The 16,105-nt window shown below is 30.1% G+C and overlaps 1 protein-coding gene across 2 annotated transcripts; it reads right to left on the bottom strand.

The window, feature by feature from the left end:
- Nucleotides 1-119: 119 nt before the first annotated feature.
- Nucleotides 120-15,979, bottom strand: LOC130899363 (PHD finger protein 19). 2 transcript variants are annotated; one of them, XM_057809269.1, is made up of 8 exons: nucleotides 15,705-15,979; nucleotides 14,681-15,110; nucleotides 12,450-12,613; nucleotides 11,300-11,472; nucleotides 10,321-10,516; nucleotides 7,118-8,007; nucleotides 6,727-7,004; nucleotides 120-4,610 (listed from the first exon to the last, which is right to left on the bottom strand). In XM_057809269.1, exons 2-8 carry the CDS (start codon nucleotides 15,072-15,074, stop codon nucleotides 4,327-4,329), a joined length of 2,379 nt encoding a protein of 792 aa, XP_057665252.1. In that variant the 5' UTR covers nucleotides 15,075-15,110; nucleotides 15,705-15,979; the 3' UTR covers nucleotides 120-4,326. The 2 variants fall into 2 exon arrangements, with proteins under 2 accessions (XP_057665252.1, XP_057665253.1); XM_057809270.1 differs by having other exon boundaries at nucleotides 15,633-15,729.
- Nucleotides 15,980-16,105: the final 126 nt, after the last annotated feature.

Here is a 16,105-nt window from a genome sequence, read left to right as displayed (position 1 = left end):
TGTGCTGCAGGTCTCTTCAAGTTATATGAAACTTTACTTGATTTAATAGACAACTCAGTTATTTGATTAGAATAAGGTTACAGTAGTTCAAATGTCACTTTTCAATAAAACTAAATTAGTTATATTGTTTACTTTAATTAAATCAAATTTTAATAAAAATACAATATCCATATCCAAATATGTATGCTTTTCAGAAATATGTGTTTGTTTTTTTTTTCAAATAGTTACAATTTGCTCTACAACTATAAAATAAGTATATATACAAAAAAACAATCTACATAGGGGATGTCAAACTAAACAGTGTAGCTAATATTACATATTGATAAATTGTTTAAAGATCTTCAGTCTCATTTAAGCTAGTTCATTTAATTAAGAAAAAACAGAAATATTTGCTAAATTTGTACAATCAATAAATTTAAATTACCATTTTTGACATTTTTTTAGAACTTTTTCAGTTTTCTATACATTTCTCTGAACATCCAATAATATCGCCCACAACAAATAGGGGATAACTTGGAATTCTGAAATAAATTTAATACAAACAGCAAGTACTTGTGCCCTGCGTGATATACAGGGTGTGTTAAAACTTCTTTTATGGCTAATTTTATCAGAATAGATTTAACAAAAGTGACATAAAGCAATTTAAAGTATTTGTTAAATAATAAAGAACCAATTGGGAGTAGTTGATTTAAATTATTTATTGACTTAAATCGCTTTTCAACATTTTCATCTTGTTTGATTCACTGATAATTCTATTGGATTTATTTTTTAATGCTTAGGATGGGACGAACAGAGAAATAAGATATTTTAGATTTATCAGAAAAAATTCGAATATATATAAATTCATTATTATTAGTAAGTTTACAATAAATATTTATATTTACCACAAGTGAGCCATGTTGCTGAAATTTGAAAAAAAACACCCTGTATTTGATCATGTAACAAGTTTCAGCATACCCAATTTTCTGCTATAATAAATAATTTGCTATTTTCTTTTACATTTTTAAACATCACAGATCATAACAAATGAAACAAAAAAATATACCCCCCAATACAAAATACGAATGTTAATATTTACAAAGGTTAGCAAATAAGCTACAAGTAAATTTAATACACCGAGTGTTCTACTAAAATTTAAAAAAATTAAATATTTCTTATCCTTTTGGTATCACCATACCTATATCAAAATAATCTTGAACAAATGTAAGATATAGAGACATATCTGAATCATGTAGTGGTCTCGTTTGATGGATCTACCTTACCAACTGGCACTACAGCTTGTTGTGACCCTTGGCCTCATCGACAAATCGCCTCCAAACTGGTCTTTTCTTCACCAACGTTCCTCATCTTTTCACATTCATTATTTATAAGTCTTCGTGAACTGCCTCTTTTACTACTATTGCTGTATATTTTGACATTTATGATTCTTTTAGGCACCCGTTATCCTCCATTACTTGAATGTGGCCAAACCATCTCAACCTCTGGGCTTTGATGGATGTACTTTCGTTTAAAATATGTTGATGATTAGATTTGTGTCTATGATGTAAAAATTCATCACAAAATACTTAGAAGATAGGAATGATTATAGACAATGAACAAGATTCAAACAGAAAAATGTTTGTTAAAATGAGCGTTTTAATTTTTTTGAGAACACTCGATATATCAAGCAAATATAAAATGCTCTTGATACATTTATGTACAGCAAACAATGAATCAACAATTTAATTTAAGATTTATTTAAATAAAGTATAGTGCATTCATACTTGTAAACGAAATATTTGAGAGCTGAATTTTTTTCACTATCAACCGAGTCGTTTTGGACCATTTAAAGTAATATTTCACCAAATATAATAGAAATTTGAAAAATATGTATAAATAAAAATAGTATTTTGTAATCTGGTATTTAAATTACTCAAAAACTTGTTTTATTACTTAGTCAATTATTTATTAATCACATTTTTAATAAAACAACTTTATATAAATTTTAAAAGACTAAGGATCAAATTTTTCATGGATGCATGGTTCCAGTTCTAACATACGAGTCTGAAAATGGGAAACACGATAGGTAAATTTCAAGTTATATGATAAAGGATGGAAAATTTTCACGATGTGTGAATGATCAAGTATTCGCTCTGAAAATAAGTGACAAATGGAGAAAAAGAACAGGAATTTACAAAATGCAAACAGATAAAAGGAATAATTTTGAACTAATACATGGTGAATAACATGAAATCTGATTTAGTATCTGCCCATCAAATTTCTTACTAATCTATATTGAAATAATAACTTTGTCTCAGATTGTAAATTCCAATTTTTGTCTAATTTCGAAAAATATTAATTGATTTCGATAGATAAAATACAACAAATTCATTAAATAATGTTGATTCTTCAGTAAGTGCTGCAGATCTGCATTTCTCAGATTAATTTTTGCTTTTTTTACAAAAAAAGATTATAAATGCTGAACAAATATTTAATATGAGAATAGAAGAGCGTCCACTCATAATCCAAAATGTATTTCGTGGTTTATTTGATTAAGAAAAGACATAGTAGTTCAAATGTCACTTTTCAATTAAACTGGTTATGTCTGCTTCTTTGTAATATATCTTTATATTACAAAGAAAGTTCATAAGTATGGGACAAATATTCAAATTAAACATGGAAAAATAGAATTTGTGGTTTTATTTAGAAAAGACATAGTAGGTCAAATGTCATTCTTCAATGAAACTAAAGTGATTATGTTTGTGTTAACTAAATGTTAAATTATATCCAAGTCTGAATAGATTAAATTGATGTGATTCAATGAATAACCAATAATTTACTAACTGTTGATGATAAGCACACCTTTGCCTCATATTGTTAAAAGATAAGTTTCAATCTCTAAATAGACGTTTTTAAGAACCATGATTTTCAATCATGATTCTTCAGTATATTGATTATTGCATTAAAAAAAAATCATAAATATGGAACAAATATCCAAATTTAATATTCAAAAATAGAAAAACATCTGTCTATTTCATAAAAAAAGTTATGATTTATTTGATTTCTAAAAGACATAGTAGTTCAAATGTCACATATAGAACTAAACTGGTTATGTTATTATTTTAACTAAATGTTGGCATATAAATAATTAAGAAAAAGAATAAATTGAGTAATAATTGACTAAGTGATGAAGATTTACAATAAATTTCTATATATAGGTCCGGTCGATATTTTACTTTTTAATATTAGGTGGAATATATAATAAAGAAAGGAGAGTTCAATGACAACCATTTTCAATTGATTTTGATTTTATCATATTCAGTCAAATTAGGGACTTAGATAAAACCTACGATATACGAAACAATACAAATTAGACAAATGCCAAGATAGAATATGGAGAAGCAAGAAAAATCAAAAAATAATATGGAAAAAATTACTACAAGAATGTTAAGAAATTAAAATTTGAATTTTTGGAACCATTAGTTCACACTACCTCTAAACAAACACTGTCTGGTTCTTTGAACCGGATATGATGATGTAGTCACAGTAATACAGTGTGTTCAGTACAAATCGGAGGGTCGAATTTAGTTGCCAGGAATATCGTGATAAAAGTTGAAATATATATATATTCCACCAAATATCAAAGAAGGTGAACAATTATGCCTCGTAACATTCATAACATCGAGAAAAAAAAACGTCGTCGTACCTTTAAAAAATTATCAACAATAAATGGCAGTGACTCTCGATTCAAGTTTTGGCAGTATTAGAAATGGAAAAGTATAAAAGTATCCATTAATATCATTACCTGTTCAGTAGTTATAGAAAAATTAGTTTTATCCATTTTTGTTTAAAGCCACTTTTTGAATGCGTTTTCATCATTATAGAGGCTCTATAGATCTACATATGTTTTGAATACCGTACTCGATATTTTGTATACAAATGACTAGATAAAACAAAATGCTAAAATTATTAATTTATTGAAAAAAATACTCAACGAAGCTTTATTACTATACCTAATTTTGACATTTAAAAATTCCTCAGATCTACAGAACCTCACAAATAACAAAATTCGTGAGGAACAGCAAATTTATTTTTATTTCTTACTACGGTAATTAGAAGTACTAACCCCGAAAAGCATCAAGAATAAAAATTTTGTACGTTTTTGAGCAGTAGACTCACTCATCCTACGATTATTATCATCCGCCAAACCAAACTAATCGGTATGACCATACAATTGAATCTAATACTATTGTGTTTGGTGTAAAATGTGGTGGATAACAATGTCGTGGGGATTTTTTTAATAACAGCCAAAACAATCGCACTTTGAAAAATACAAATGACAAGCAATCAAGTCATTCCGTTGCTGGGTCCTTCCCATTCTATTAGATAATCCATTTTGCCATTTGGTCCTACACGTTTAGCTTTAATAGCAAAACGTTCTCCGGCTGCTATACGATTAGCTGCACCAAAATAGATGTTAACTGAACTTTTTAAATCATCCAAATTGATATCGGGTTCTTGTTTCACAGGACTCGGTTTTGGAGTTGGTGGATTCGATGCCTTGTCCTTTTCCTGCGGTTTTTCCGGCCTCTGACGAAGACGGCGGCCGTTCAATGTATAATCCATACAACCTTTTGAAAAAGAAAAAAAATATATAAATATCATCACACTTTAAAATATAAATATATTTTTAAAATATAATCGATAAATTTCGCCATTTTTAGCAAGCATAAACTTGGGTAGAAAATAAATTTTGTACAATTTCAAGTAAATAGGAGCTAATTTTTACAATAAATAAAGGTATGTTAACTATTTTCCGAAAATGTAGTATCTGAAAGTGATTCTAAGAAATCAAACTTTCCAGTGAACTCGAATTGAAAGCAACGAATACAGGACTTTTAGTGAGGTCCCTAGAAGTCCTTTTTTATTTTAGGTCCCTAAATGTCCCTTTTTTGCAAACACTTTTTTTCATTTGTATATGACTGCCAGATGAAATTAAACATGAATTGTATTATTGGAAGTTTTAGCTACTTTTTCTTTGAAAAAACTCTCAGTGGTTACAATCGTCATTTACTAACACTTTCCTTGACCTCACTTCCCAAGAAAATGTGAGGATATCCTTAATAGGGGCTGTATATACCAATATTAGATATTTTCAATCTGAAGCAGTAATAAAGACCACCGTTATTGAAACGTTGGACTTGCTACTGCCCTCCAGTAGCTGTTAAATGATATTCCAAATTATATACAAACTTTGTGAATATATTGATTATTAACAGTAATGATTTTATTTCATTAGGACACTTTCCCCCTATTTTTTGACACATTCAATTTTTTTTTCTGTTCACATAGCAGTGAGTTATTCCTTTTACATAAATATTTTTGTACAGACTTTCCTAATAGGTTTGTTTCATTTCCAGTTATGACAAACATTTTCATGAAAAATCTTACTATAATGAAAAACTGACCAAATATTTTGGTGTTTAAATAACAATTTGAAATATTTATCTTATTAATTCAAAATTATTCTATTAAATGAATCAAGGTAAGCAAATTTGAATTTTAACACCTCTATTAAAAAAAAAAAAATTTTGATCAAACAAGAGGTTGAATAATTACTTAAACGTAAGTAATCATTCAAGTCATTAAGCTATTTGATTAAGTTGCCTCCTGTATACTTTTGAAAATCTTTTCATAGTTTTGTTTTTTAATTCTGATATATTATAGAAAAATTTTTGAAACGCCATTGATAAATGACTACTGGAGCAGTAAAAATGACAACTTTTTAACCTTTTTCTTTATTTGTAAATTTTGTTTTCTTAAAAAGCTGGTGCAGCCAAAGAAATGGCGGTCTGCAGCTAGTTTAAACTTCAGTTTAAGGTTAACAGTATTTAATCTGGCCTGGTACTATGTCTATGCATATCATAGCTTTTACCTTAGGATAAATTGTTAAATAATTTTTTTTCAATTTAAGTACAACTAATCTAGAGATAATATTAATTAGAAATATTATTCTATTAGAATCTTAAAAACTGAAGTGTTTTACGGAATTTGAACCACTAGGGTTTTCTCATTTTTGTACTGTCTTGGCTGTTACACAACACACACTTTGCTCTGCTTTTTCACCACTACTCAGTCGAAAGGTTTAACTCTTTATAATCTTCCCACTATCCCTCTTTATGAAGCGCCATTCTTCATACAAAATATTTAGACCCGTTTGCTACCATTTCAATTCTTATGTCCCTGTGGTCCAAGCATTGACCTCATCAAATGCCTCTTGGAGTATTTCATTAACCTCTTGGTCATTTTTACCAAATGCCACTATACATGTGTTGTCTGCTAATGTAGCTACTGGCATATCAAAGGTATGGACAGAATACTGCCTTTTGGTTCACCGACCTAACTCTGAATATTGATCTTTGCATCAAATACAAAACACAAAATTTTTTTGCTGATGTAGGATTTTAGCAGTAAGCTATATTGTTTAGATAGAATGTTATCTTCGAGTCCATGATGCCAGATTTTATCAAATGTCAAACAAAATATTTTATTTTAGTGCTTTTTCCAATTGATCAGTTGATCTATGTACTTGGTTTACTGCAGCATGCTTTTCACAAAAGCCAAACTGATGCAAAGGAATTACTATTTTTTCTTTAATAACAGGTTCAAGTATTTTAAGAAGTATCTTTTTAAAAAGCTAAATGAAATGAATATTTAAAAAAAAAACGAGTTAACAAACACACTTACCTATATTAGACCCATTATTACTTGAAGTACTACTCCGATGAGGCCATTCTTTGGTATCCGGCCTTGCAGGCACAACTGCTGCAGTTTTACTAGCAGTTTGGCCATTACTAGTATATACTGCATTAGGATTACGAGTTCGCCTGAAACGTTTCCTCTTAATTTGTCCATTGGGACCAATGATGATATCTTTCTCGCTCAACTGACGTTTCATTGGACGCAATATTGGTTTGCCTGGTATCACAGCTGTTAATGGAAGTGGGAGGGTTATCTCTTTTTTCCTAAATTGCGAAAATTAACAAATTATTCTATACTACAGATATAACTAGGTTGGAATTGATAATACATTTTATTAATGAATTGGCACTCAAAATTTACAAATTACTGTACTTACTTTTTTCCTTCGTCTGTAGTACCCCTCAGAAATGCCAAAAAAGGATTATTTTTTCCTTCAAAGTCCTTCGGAGGAGGTATTATTGTATCCAAAGTACTCTTCGAACTAGTTTCATCTCCTGAAGTATCGCAAGGTGTAATTAATTCAGAATTTAATTCTAAGGTGTGGCCCTTCTTTGAATTGTTAATAACCTTCTGGTTGTTGGAACATTCGGAAAAATCGTTGCTCAAATCCGATGTGAGGGATGTTGAATTCGAAGCAGGGGGAGTAGGCGGGGCACTTACTGATGTAGGAGGCGTTGGAGGTAAAGTCTCGTTTTTATTGTCTAATTTACTGTCGGTATTTACTTTCCTTTTAGGTCTCTTAAGAATTCTTTCTCGTTCTCTAGTAGACATGGCTAGAAGTTTCTTTCGTCTTTGTAAGCTCATCTTTTTAAAAGGTACTGTCTTTTTAGCGCACCCAGCGCCGAGATACTTATTTTTTTGTACTAAAGTTACAGTAGGTTCCGCAGCTGATTCTTCTTGGACAGTTTCCGGACTCGGACAGGGAGATTCTGATTCGGAATTACCGGAGTTCTGTTGATATGATACACCCATCATGACGTTTTTCATATGAGAATCAGTAACGACTATCCTTTTAGAAACAATATTCTTCTCGGCGGGTAAAAATTGTAGTCTACGGTTACCCTGCCATAATTCACGAAGATCGTCCTCAGTTACTAGTCCAGTAGGTGGGAGTGTCACGCAAGGAGCAGGGGGCGGTAAGCGAACGCGGAGGCCCCATATTGTAGTGCGTTTTTTAATTTCGCGACCACATTTGAATCGGTTTCGATTATTTGTTAATACAGACATTATATTCTCTCTTCTTTCAGACTTACTCACGTTTGCTATCTGTAAACAAAAGCAAATATTAGTAAATTAGTTTATTATTGAATTATTTATAAAATTGTAAATCAACTATTATATGATGGAAGTGAAAAGAAGACAAGTTGACACCCCATCAAAAACACTCTTTTCGATAAGTTCATATTAAAAACATTTACCAAAGCTTTAGAGGAGACTTAATAGAAACCTATAAAGTTCTTGCACATATCTACACTTGCGATTTGCACATTTTCCATGTGAATATAAATCAGCGGTTAAGAGAGCATTCAAGAAAACTATCTAAGGAAAGAAATATAGATTAAGGCGGCTGCCAATGATGCAACTGTTTTCAAAGATTGCAAACCTGTTGATCTTGCAACAATTTTGAAATCAAAATAAAATTTTTGAGCACACACTGATATGTCTAGTAATCAATATTAAATCAGTTGGTGCAGCAGTGAAACGAAATTTTTCAATATATTCAGACTCAAATGAGGAATTCAGTCATTGATTATTATCAGTTCCGCAGATAACGCAGGGTACAGAGATAATATTGGATCCATCCATACTCAAGTCAAAACGTGAACTCGTAGCAGTGCAAGAACTGTTTCAGACAGATAGAACGTTTATATATTTTTATCTAATGTCGTTAAAAAGCTGTTTTTCCACTTCTTCCTTAAATTTGAGGTTAGTTCTTGAAAAAAACAAAATAAACATATGATAATCAAATGAAACAACACCTGCAACGCTGTTATACGTTGCCGAGGTCGCCAAACCTTTGCAAGATCAACTGATTTGCAACATTTGTTTTAAAACAGTTGTATCATGAGCGGTCGGCCTTATATTGATGATCTACCCTCCATATTACTAATAAATTAGAGCCTGAATGAAGTATAAGAAAAGAGGAAACGATTGAGAGTGACTATAAACAAAATCAAGACAGAATACTTGATATTAGCAAGTGAAACAAGAAGATGAGTCGAAGATCTGGAAAAATCAAAGTGTGAATAACACTAGCAATTCAAGTACTAAAATCAAAGAATACAACTTAGCAACAAGGCATATTTTGCAAATCAAGTAGTCCTTAACACTCCATTTCACATATGTATTATCTGAATATACATTATACTGTTTGAAATAAACTCTTTTAGAACCAAGGAATTCAACATCAATCCTATGGAGCCCAACATTTTCTATGGAATAAGAGTTAACAATTTTAGAAACAAAATAATTCGTATAAAATTGACACTAATTAATTCCAGTAACATATTTCAGTTTTAAACATTAAAACTAGATCAACAAAAATAAGAAACAAGCTCGTTAACCACATTTCTTTCCAAGTCCTTTCCTTAAGGATAAAATAAATCGAGACCTTTACTGAATAAGTAGGAGTGGTGAAAATAAGCATCTATTACTAGATTGTGAATAATTTGGCTTTTCAGCCACTCTGCACCGATATTTTGTACAGAAATCTGCATCTCATTGTTCTGCTTCCAAAGGAAGTTCGGTGGAGATGGATAGAGACACCTGGCATGAGACAAGTGATGGCCCTCTTACTAAACAACTTATTCGATTAAATAGGCGCGAAATCTCGTCATCTCTATGGATAGTATGGATGATCCGGAGTGCCACTGGTGCATGGAGGAAACTACAGACCATGCCCAGCACTCACAGTAGCGTGGTTCAAACACAAGCTTCACAGATTGCCTAATGACATCAAAAGATTCAAGTCAAAGCTCCTGATCCTTCTCTAAGGAAACTGGCCTTTAATGATGTCAAGTGGGGCACTATTTCTTCAAGATACCCGAGCCTTTTGATGAAATGGACAGGACATTAACAGAGTAGCTGCTCTGCTGTTTCTATAGCTTGTTAGCAGAATCTGCAGATGTCATTCTATGCCATGCCTATCATCGTAAGGTAGTATTTGATGGAGTAGTGACCTATTAAAATACCAACCACCAGTTTAATGTCGTTTCTGGATAATGCGTCACTATCTTGTTTAAAAAAACTCGACCTATGTATATGTTAGATACGAGGCGTGTATTGTAGTGTTAAGAACAAATTAATATCAAGATATTTATAAAACATTCATCAACCTAAACATGAAGGTTTTCAACATGAGAAAAAAAATATTTATGAATTAGTTCATTCCTGTAGATTAGATAATATATTGCATAATTCATACATTTTTATCATGTTTATTGGTCTAATTACCTATTGGTATTTATCGATAAATTATTAATAACTTGCTATTAAAGACTATGATAAATTTTTCACAATAAATCATCATGTAAAGAATTATAATTATATAATAATATATAACAATTATTTTATATTTACCTTTGGTGGTAGCTGCAAAGCATGCCAGTTATCATTTATATAAGGAACGACAACTGAATCTAAATCATAATACTTTTTGGAATTATAAGCAGTCAAATTGAACAGCATTAAATGCACCAAGTCGACCCACTTCATTTCTAATCTTCTTATAAAATCCTGGCCGTGGTTGCATATTGAACAAACAAATACGTAAAACCTGTAACAATGAAAATTTATAGGAACCTTGAAACCTCTAATTAGTAACAATCATTAAATTAATTTTCAAATTTCCAAACTATTTATTCAAATATAAATATTATTAATAAGTTAAAGGTTAATAATAATAATGGCTTAACACCCCTCACGGGGTTGTGCCGCAAACATGCTCTCTAGATCCTCTTGTTGGGGTGGATCAGCCCCTATAATCCATTTCTACACTTTCTCGGTTATTTTCCGCAATAATTTTCTATTTTATGTCTTTTTCCGCCAGTTTTTAACTCATACTTTGCTTAGGTCATTTTCCACCTCTTATAAACCATTTTGTCCTAGGCCTATCACTGGGATCCCACTGCATCATAATGTATGCTGTTGATTTTGTTCCTTCTCACCATACATGCTCCAACCACTTGACTTTTTTTTACTTTAGCTCATTTACTAAAATCTCTAATTAGTACTTTGAAATAGGTTTTTCTTACCTGTGTATTTCAAGGGTAGGAAAGTCTCCATCGGAACAACATGTATAAGCTACTTCGTAATAATACTTGCTGCTTCGTGCTATAATACCTGAACTGAACTGAGAATATTTCCTGTTCTTTTTTACATTTCTAATTGCATTCATTTCAAGTCAAAGAGTTCTGAAAATGTCTGGAAATTTGACACGAAGTTTCTGACACTGTCCTTAGACTAGACAATGTTGTGTAGTATAATTTAAATCTTCATAAATGGATTGGGGGGCCCATAACCATAATTTTGAACACTTAATATAAATCTTAGTACTTACCTATCACCACAATATAAAGGATATTGCAGAAAATCTAAACATTTTTCGTGAAACCACTGTCTACACCTTCCACATTGAAGCATTTGTTTGTACCACTCCCCATTTCCACCACAGTAACAATATATTTGTTCGCTATTTACTCTATGATATGTATCCCAATTTAAAGAGTTTAACTGAAAAATAAAAATAATGCAATCAATAATTAACATTAAAAAAATAACACATCATAAATATATTGTTTTAATTTAGCGATAATTTTTGTTATTAATGTCTTTATTGGACTGACAATTTAGCCCATAAGGTAATAGAAGTGTTGGAGAGTATATTAATTTTTGAAGATTTTCTAAGAGCTTTACTTTTTTGGCTGGAGGAATAATCATTTTGAACAAAAAATGCGAAAGAAAGAACCTAAGGAAAGCTAAATCAAAGTTGATTAATTAGTGGAAATTTTTTAATAGGCTCCTGCTCTTCCTTAAGATCATAGAGGTCTATATGAGCTGAAAACCAAAAAAATAGGATCGAAAAGGCATGTTATGGCAATATAGAAATTTATGCTGAGTATTAAAATCATTTTACATAAGAAGCTATTGATAGAGATGTTCACATTAAGCAGCCACTAGCGGATAAATATAAGCACTGATCTTTATGAAAAAACAATTGGTCTTAGAACATAAGTGTCACAAAGAAATGGCGCAGATAAAAACCAGACGAGAGAATATTCAACAAAAACAAATGGAAAAAGAAAATTTCAAAAGATTGCTTCATGTGTTTCAAAGAAAACTTAAAAATCACAAATACATATGTGGAGACAAAGCAGAAACATTAATATGGACTGTATTTTTTCTCATAAATATATGTTTCTAATATAAAATATTGATTGTTCTCCTTCAATACGAATATGTAGAGAGCTTTGCTTTTTTGATTGGAGGAATAATCATTTTGAACAAAAAATGTGAAAAGATCGAACCTTAGGAAAGCTAAATCAAAAATTATTATTTAGAGGAAAATTTTAAATAGGCTCCTGCTCTTCTTAAAGATCAAAGAGGTCTACATGAGAAGTATAAGCTAAACAGTCTGTTCACTATGAATTCCAGCAATGGTTAAGTTAATTGTGTCATACAAATATTTAATGACAAAAATAAATACTTACATCATATGGTAATACTTTTATAGTAGATGTAGGAATTGACTGATTTTCTTGATTACTGGAACTAGATACACTCCTTAAGGAATCCCTCCTTTGGTGTTTAGAATCAATTTTTTTCAGTCTAAGTGGATCACTCTCAATACATCTTTTGCACATCCAAATTGCACCTAGAAATTAATACAGATTTAAAAATGGCACACTTAACAATTATTTTGATGTAAATGTTTAATTGTATTCTAATTAGTTTCATTTTTGTTTATAAATTCCAATTATTAATTCCTACATAACAACTGCAAACTATGTTTTTCAACTGACATAAAAAATTCTCTTTTGAATTTTGAAACTGTATAATTATATGTTCAGTTGTTTTTAAAAGATTCCTTAACAAATTATGTGATTTTTCAACTGTCAGATACTAAAAACACTTAGGAATGGGAAACAACATTTAGAAAACCATACAGTTAATTGTGAAGTATTTTCAATAAACGTTATGAAATATAATCAAATACCCGTAAATATGATATTATAAAGCATCTGTAATATTATTTAACATTCAAATTGAAGTAGCTCCTCATAGAGAAGTACTGCAAATTAATTTTTTAGAAATTAATCTTTTCAACATTCCGAGACTGATCCAATAGCTCAAAAAATATACTTTGCATTCATATTGAACCAACGAATCCTTTGAAAAGGGGCTAGCTGTCTAAATACAGATATAATTGTTCCCCTGCACAAGGGTGGCGAAAAAATAACATATTACATTATTATCAATCATATCAACGATAATTGAAAGACTAATAAAAAACCTATTGCCTCTTCTTCTTAAACATAAAATCTTTAAAGCTCAACAATTTGGTTTCCTACCTAATAAATGCACCAATGACGTTATGTTTTCTGTTCTGAATGAAATATACACCTCACTTAATAATAAATTTTTTACTGCTTCGGTTTTTTGTGATTTCGCTAAAGTATTCAATTGTGTTGATCATGAAATTATGAACAAATTAGAGTATTATGGCATCCTTTAAAATGGTTTGTATCTTACATTGAATGTAGAAAACAACTGGTACAATACTTTACAATGTAAAAAAATGCACAATTATTTGCCAATTGAAATCAAAACTTTTCCCACATTTCGCAATAATTTGAAGGTATATTTACTGGAAAGTGCCTTCTACTCTATAAACAATTTTTATTCTAATTGTAATAATATTTAATTGGGAGCAAGGTACACACTGGATTAATGTTGTTATTGATTTTTAATACAAATTATTACTAATGTTATCTAATAATTAAATATAAAAATGTTCACATGTATATTTTCAAAGGTAATTTTGTTATTCATTGTAGTTTTTTTGTATATACTTCATATTTAGATTTTATTTTTGTCTGTATTTAGTTATTTGTATGTTTGTTTCTTAGTTTTTTACAAGATTTACTCTACAAATTGTAATCAATTTTTGTACAATAAAACATTTCTTTCACTCTCTTGAATACTCTTTTTAGTTTTCTATGACTTTAAGGTAATAACCATTTAACTGTGGGGCTTGAAATCAAAATATAGGTGCAATAGAGAATATGTTGTACCACAAAATAGACAAAAATAAATTCGAGGAAAACATATATTTTTTTATTTCACATGCCTAAGAAAATATTGGCCACTTCAATTTACCAAGAGCTATCCTTTGGGAAAAATGTTATGGAAAATATAAAAAAAATGGGACCTTCCCCAATGTTTCCTCCAAAACCAGGAAAAAAAATTGTTGATAGATTAAATTTATGGTAAAAAGCCATCTTAACATAAAATTATAAGATTAGATTTAGATGAAAAATAATTTTTGCTTAAGTACCTACGTAGAATCTGCATTTGACAGAAACTGATAATGATGATTTTTTTAATCTTCTATTTAAATAATTACAATTATAATATTTTATTTACATTTTCACATTTACATTAACAGACTGTCTGCCACTGGTACTTGGTGATGTCTGACTTTGGTCATGCCATATCTAGGATAGGATCTTTTCACTTTTAAATAAAAAAATGCATATCCAAAGAAATGAAAATCTTCAGAGCTTCTAATGATGTCACTAAGTACCTAATAGCATTGCATTAAAATATGCTCACTTAAGTGTCTGCCACTGGTGCTCTTACCTTAATATAACATAAAATATTGAAGATAAATAATTGTAATGTGGAATAACAAGTGGAATTTTGTAAAAATCATATTTACCATCTTTCTGACAGCTGATAGGTATCTCCGGTACATGACACTTTTGATGATATCCTCTTCCACATTGATCACAAACAGTGATTTCCAGCTTATTCTTGGGGGCAGATTTCTTACATACTACGCACAAAAGATCTTCCTGTTCGGGAGTACTTAATTTTGTAAGATCTTTAAAGCTGGACCAATTGAAAGTATTGTCACCAAATTTCACTAGACACTGTTCTCTTATATTGTTCACCTGAACTACTGTTCCAAAATAATACCTATCATCTTTTTGTTTCACTAGCACTTCATTACCTACTGAAAATTCTGACATTTCTACAGATGTTGTACTATCTGGTACTGGTGTTTGTTCTTTCTTAAAGTCTGTATGCTGTATAAGACCAGCTGTAGACATTTTCAGGATTTGAACCTAGGAACACTCCTATACCAACTGAAAATTTCAATTGACTTGTTTATAAGAATTTAGAAAACATCATTCATACATACAGTAATTTATCAAAGATATAATGGGGAAACACAAATAATAATCACTAGAAATTATCTAATTCTTGTCTCAATTATAAAAAATAATGAATCTAGTAAGTTTTGAACAATAAGAATGAATAAGATAAATACAATTCAGTTTTAAGTACTTCGACAAAACAGGGGGCTGGAGATTTTCTGATTATTACCAAATAGAAATAGGTATATTACCAAATAGGTAATGTAATAAGAAATTAAGATTAAGAACAGACTGATTTATACGTTCGAAAGATAATACAGAATAGCTGATCGAACAAAAAATTAAAAAAGTAACTACAATAAATCATATTCAGTTTAAAATACATTTATTCAAGCTTTTTGATAAAAAAAATTAGAATTACGGAAGGTTTGCAGATTAAACACATTTTATCGGAACACAAACATTATCAGATCACACCCAAAACCACAATTATTTTGAATAAAAACATACGCAATGAAATTCTGCTATCGATACCTTCATTTTCAATTGAAATTGACAATTTTAAATTTACTGTTTATTTACCTTTGACAGCGTCTATATTCTGAGTGGTACTCCTTCACTTCTGCGGCCATTAAACTATTGTTTGTATAAAACCCACCAAAGTAATTACAAGATGAAATACATTATTTTTAATAAACTTTTTGGAAGATATGCTTCATTGAAGAATGTAGGTTATCTTCTGGTCATTTATTACTATATATTTTAATGTGTTACTTATCCTAATTACATGAAATTAAAAAGAAATTAAGGATTTGAATATTAACGACATTGATAATTTCTATCAGCTGTTGACAGATGGCGCAAATGATGGAAGCGTTTAATTCGTACACTGGTCGTTCTGTACTAATTACACTTTTAAATTTTATTATTTACTTTTATTGAATTTATGGTTGACATTATTAACGATATATAGACTAGAACTA

Source organism: Diorhabda carinulata, chromosome 11 (assembly GCF_026250575.1).
Source record: "Diorhabda carinulata isolate Delta chromosome 11, icDioCari1.1, whole genome shotgun sequence".
NCBI lineage: Eukaryota > Metazoa > Arthropoda > Insecta > Coleoptera > Chrysomelidae > Diorhabda > Diorhabda carinulata.
The sequence above is the reverse complement of the archived record's forward strand: the minus strand, read 5'-3'. Positions and strand labels throughout refer to the sequence as shown.

What these genes read in the sequence shown, in the direction of transcription:
- LOC130899363 (XM_057809269.1), bottom strand. Translation starts at nt 15,074, where the DNA reads ATGTCTACAGCTGGTCTTATACAGCATACAGACTTTAAGAAAGAACAA. An exon ending in TATCAGCTGTCAGAAAGATG is followed by an intron (nt 12,614 to 14,680) that starts GTAAATATGATT and finishes ATTAATTTCTAG; the next exon opens with GTGCAATTTGGATGTGCAAA. An exon ending in CTTTGCAGCTACCACCAAAG is followed by an intron (nt 8,008 to 10,320) that starts GTAAATATAAAA and finishes TTTTGTTTACAG; the next exon opens with ATAGCAAACGTGAGTAAGTC.